Source organism: Candoia aspera, chromosome 7, assembly GCF_035149785.1.
Source record: "Candoia aspera isolate rCanAsp1 chromosome 7, rCanAsp1.hap2, whole genome shotgun sequence".
Lineage (NCBI taxonomy): Eukaryota > Metazoa > Chordata > Lepidosauria > Squamata > Boidae > Candoia > Candoia aspera.
This window is the reverse complement of record NC_086159.1, coordinates 19,542,456-19,546,648: the sequence shown is the minus strand read 5'-3', so window position 1 is coordinate 19,546,648 and position 4,193 is coordinate 19,542,456. Positions and strand designations below refer to the sequence as shown.

The 4,193-nt window shown below is 41.8% G+C and overlaps 1 protein-coding gene across 1 annotated transcript; it reads right to left on the bottom strand.

Moving 5' to 3' along the window:
- Nucleotides 1-1,209: 1,209 nt before the first annotated feature.
- Nucleotides 1,210-2,616, bottom strand: CHRM2 (cholinergic receptor muscarinic 2). The gene has a single exon (XM_063308518.1). The coding sequence runs from the start codon at nucleotides 2,614-2,616 to the stop codon at nucleotides 1,210-1,212; it is 1,407 nt and encodes a 468-aa protein (XP_063164588.1).
- Between the last annotated feature and the right edge of the window lie 1,577 nt (nucleotides 2,617-4,193).

Below are 4,193 nucleotides of genomic sequence, written 5' to 3'. Positions count from 1 at the left end.
ATTCAATATACCACTGTTGATCCTGGCTGCAAATATACCTGCCCCTTTTATTCTTCAGAAGAGTCACTCCATTTTCAAGTCTTCTTCAGAAAGCTCTTACAGTGTGCTAAATGCTATACCCATTTCCATTTTTTTCTTCTGTTTGACTACAAAACCTGACCCAATCAGAAAGGATCAATTAACACAAGGTACCTTTGAAATAATCACGATATCAATCAATCAATCCAAATTCTAGCATTTTTATATCAAAACGAATGGGTTCACATCTCATGTTAAGCCACAAATTTGGTACCCATGGTTCAGTAGCTAAACAACTGCCTGGGTTGACACATCATGCTAAATCATAAACCATCATTTACAAATCACAATGGCCAATTTGGACAACACACTAAGCCCAACCCATAACAAACCACAGGATGGCTTAGCATGATTTTAATCCTAGCCATAACACTGAGCCAGCATAATAGTTCATGTTCAACAGAAATGGAGGGAATCAGGCTGGGGAAAGCTGATGTACTACATTTTAGACACTTGCCTGAAACCATCCTCATTATGAGGTAAAGTACATTTTTCCCCAAAGTATAATAAAGCAACCAAAGAAAGGTAACTATTAATAGTAAACTCCTTAAACTCAAGCTTTCTCCTTCTCTAGTTCCATAACAATATACTTTTGATAATTCAGAAACAAACAGACTGGAATTATTCCATGTTTTCTCTTCCAGTTTTTTTTTATACCTTCCATGAAGTATGTTAGATGTCCTCCCCCTTCCCTTAATTTCAAATGAACGCACAAACTGGAAAATGGTTCTGGAATACTTGATTACACCTACTCAGTTCTGCTTACTATAATGCTTTCATGTAGTTTTTCCTTTTGCAAAGCAAACCCCCAAAATCTTTGCTCAGAAGAATTTCTCAGGGAGAGGTTGTGCCCAAAGATGCAGGATGGATTCAAAAGCCCTTCTGCGATGAGAGAGGAAGGAACATTGTCTCAGGGTCTTATACTCAATTATAGCCTTCCCTCCCAATGACTCACTGACCCAAAAGTTATCATCTTTGAAGTGCAGATATTGGAGAGGGAGCACAAACCTCATCTTGTCATGTTCTCTAGCTTCTTGATTTCATACTAGAGCATAAAGTGCTATGGCATTGTTTTATAAAATCTGGAGCTTTCTTCCCCCATTTTGAGTTTTTTTCCCCGTTACTCTGGTTTTACCTCGTGGCTCCTATGTTCTTGTAGTGACACATAAGGAGATGCTTAAAGGTTTTCTTGAAGGTAGCATTGCAGAGAGCATAGCAAGCAGGGTTGATGGTGCTATTGATATAGCACAGCCAGTAACCGATTGTCCATACTGTGTTGGGAATACATGATGAACAGAAGCTGTTGATGAGTACCATGACATTGTATGGTGTCCAAGTAATGATGAAGGCCAGCAGAATAGCCAAAATAGTCCTGGTCACTTTTTTCTCCCTGGAAGGAGGGGCCTTCTTTTTGGCAGGCTGTTTTGTCATCTTGACAATCTTACGCGCTACAATGTTCTGCTTCTCCTCTCCATGTTGTCCATCAGTGGCTACAATCTCCACAGCAGTATTAGTAGAGCCATCATAATCTCCTTTGGGGGACTTTGTGAGTATCCTAATGCAAGTCAATTTAGAATTCTCCACTTTTGCATTAACTTGGGAGACAGAAGCCCTGGCATTCTCTGTGATTGCTTCATCTTCTTTCACATTGGAAGCACCTGCACTGACAGAGGTGGAGTCATTTGAGCTCTCTTTTTCTTCTGCTGGAACACAATTCTCCACCACTGGCTCGCCAGGGGCTTTACCATTTAGGATTTTATTGTGTTCAGTCCCATCTTCATTGGTTGGGAGGTTGTTATTATTTGGTTTCCCTATTTTACTTTGAACTACACTTGGGGATGCCGGATCCTGGTTCTGACCACCCTCCTTCTTCTCTTTTTTTATCCTGCTCCTACTAGCGCGGGATATTTGCCAGTACAGAATGGTCATGATCACAACAGGCAGGTAGAAAGCTGCAATAGCTGTGCCAAAGGTGACGGCTGCATTGGAGAGGAATTGGATGTAGCATTCCTTATTGGGTACCGTCCTTTCTCCTACAATAAACTGCCAAAAGAGAATCGCAGGGGCCCATAAGATGAAAGAGAGTACCCAGGCAGCTGCAATCATCATCCCTGCCATCTTAGTGGTCCGCCTGACCGGATAGGTTAGGGGCTTGGTCACACAAAAATACCTGTCAAAACTGATTATGAGAAGGTTCATGACAGAGGCATTGCTGACCACATAGTCAAGGGCCAACCACAAGTCACAAACCACAGGTCCTAAAGGCCAGGAGCCTATCACAGTGTAAATTGTGTACAGGTTCATGGAAAAGACACCAATGATCAAATCAGCACAGGCCAAGCTGAAAAGAAAGTAATTGTTGACAGTTTGTAGGTGCCTGTTGACTTTAATGGACACCATAACCAGGATGTTCCCAATGATGGTCACCAGGCTGAGGGACCCCGCCACCAGGACAATGAAGACAACCTCAACTGTTTTATAAGGGCTTGGCATGGTCATTCTATCCTCCAGATAACTTATGTTCGTGGAGTTATTCATTTCTGCATCTGATGAGGGAATGCCAGTTTAAGCCTGCAGAAGAAAAAAAGAAAGAAAACAAAGATGTGAGATACTGGCTTTCTTTGCTTTTGGCAAATGAAGAAAAGAACCAGAGCTCACTGGCACAGCACATGTTCTGTATGCAGAAGGTCCTAAATTCAATCATTGGTATCTCTGGTTAGTCTGGAAAAGCTCCTTTCTGAAAACCTGAAATGATGATCCCGGTCATTGTTGACACCATTCAACTAGAAGAATTGAAGGACGGATTGCACTTTCCTACATTGCTTAAGGTAGGATGGAATGAAAAGAGTGAAAATATGTACACACAGAGAGAGATCACACAGGTCAAGATTAATAATAGTAGAAAACATTCATGTATAATTCAGAACAGCAGCAGTTGGAGTTCAACATTTTGATCTGGCACTTTCCTCACATGACAATTCAGTAATTCCATTTGAAGCAACACTTGCACAGCTTGCCAGCCTCTGAGTGGTTCAGGGAAGGGACCTGTGCAGCATCGATGATCAATGTTTCAAAGGAAATTATCTAAATACTGGGGTGTGCAAAGTAGCCATCAATTGCCATGACCAGGTGCTGTGCACCTTTAAGGCAACACACTTGCCCTCAACTGGTTGTTTTATGTAATGCAGATACTTGTCAAGCAAAGCACTGTGGTCACTCTGCACTACTAGAAGTAGAGGGCCACTTCTCTGCTTAATCGAGAGGGCGCCTTGATCAAACATTCATCAAAAGGAAATGCCCCTTTAAAGCTCTGCCCAGCTGCACTTAGCAGAAATACTCACTGGATGTCTCTGATTATTCTTCTACAAAGTATAGCAACCTGTGGGCTATACTGGACAAGGAAGAGCCTGAAAAGAACCCAACAAATTAAAGCAAACTCTTCTCTGGCTTGTACAGTGATTCTGTTGTACTCCCTTTTCTGGCTGTCTGGTTTTGTGACAAATTTTGTACAAATCAACCCTGAACAAACTGTTCTAAAAGAGCTAGGCTTAATAGAATAGCTCCCCACCCCTCCCAACAGTGTTTTGAAGAAGCAAACAAGTATATTTAATTCAAACGAAGGGAAGATTCAACTTTATTATCATGTATTTATTTAAAGTCTGCATCACGGGTAGGCAAAGCTGTGCCTGTAGGTGCAAATGTATCCACAGACCTCCTAAGGCAGCTGTCATGCTTCCCACACCATGTAAGTAAGCAAGTGTGTGTGTGTGTGTGTGTGTGTGTGTGTTGGTTTAATAACTAAATGAGAAGCTGCCATACCACAAACAAAGCACCGGAATTGCCCCCAAAATGCCCCAGGAACCCATTTCACCAACTCAGAAGATGAAAAATGGTAGCTGGCTGCTAACTGGTGTTTTATCTGAAAGTGAACCCACTTGCTCTGGAAAAGAGGCAAAGATTAGAATCAGATGGCACAGAGTATCTTTTGGTTAAGTAGGTATCTTTTCCGTAGCACCTGTTTGTCAAAGTCCATTTCCTCATTGGCAGCCCTTTTGTGGGAATATCCACACTGCGCACTCCAAATTCTTAATGGGTCTATTAACTCAGAAGAGATT

Bases quoted from the DNA above. Each gene is read 5' to 3' on its own strand.
- CHRM2 (XM_063308518.1), bottom strand. From the start codon at position 2,616: ATGAATAACTCCACGAACATAAGTTATCTGGAGGATAGAATGACCATG.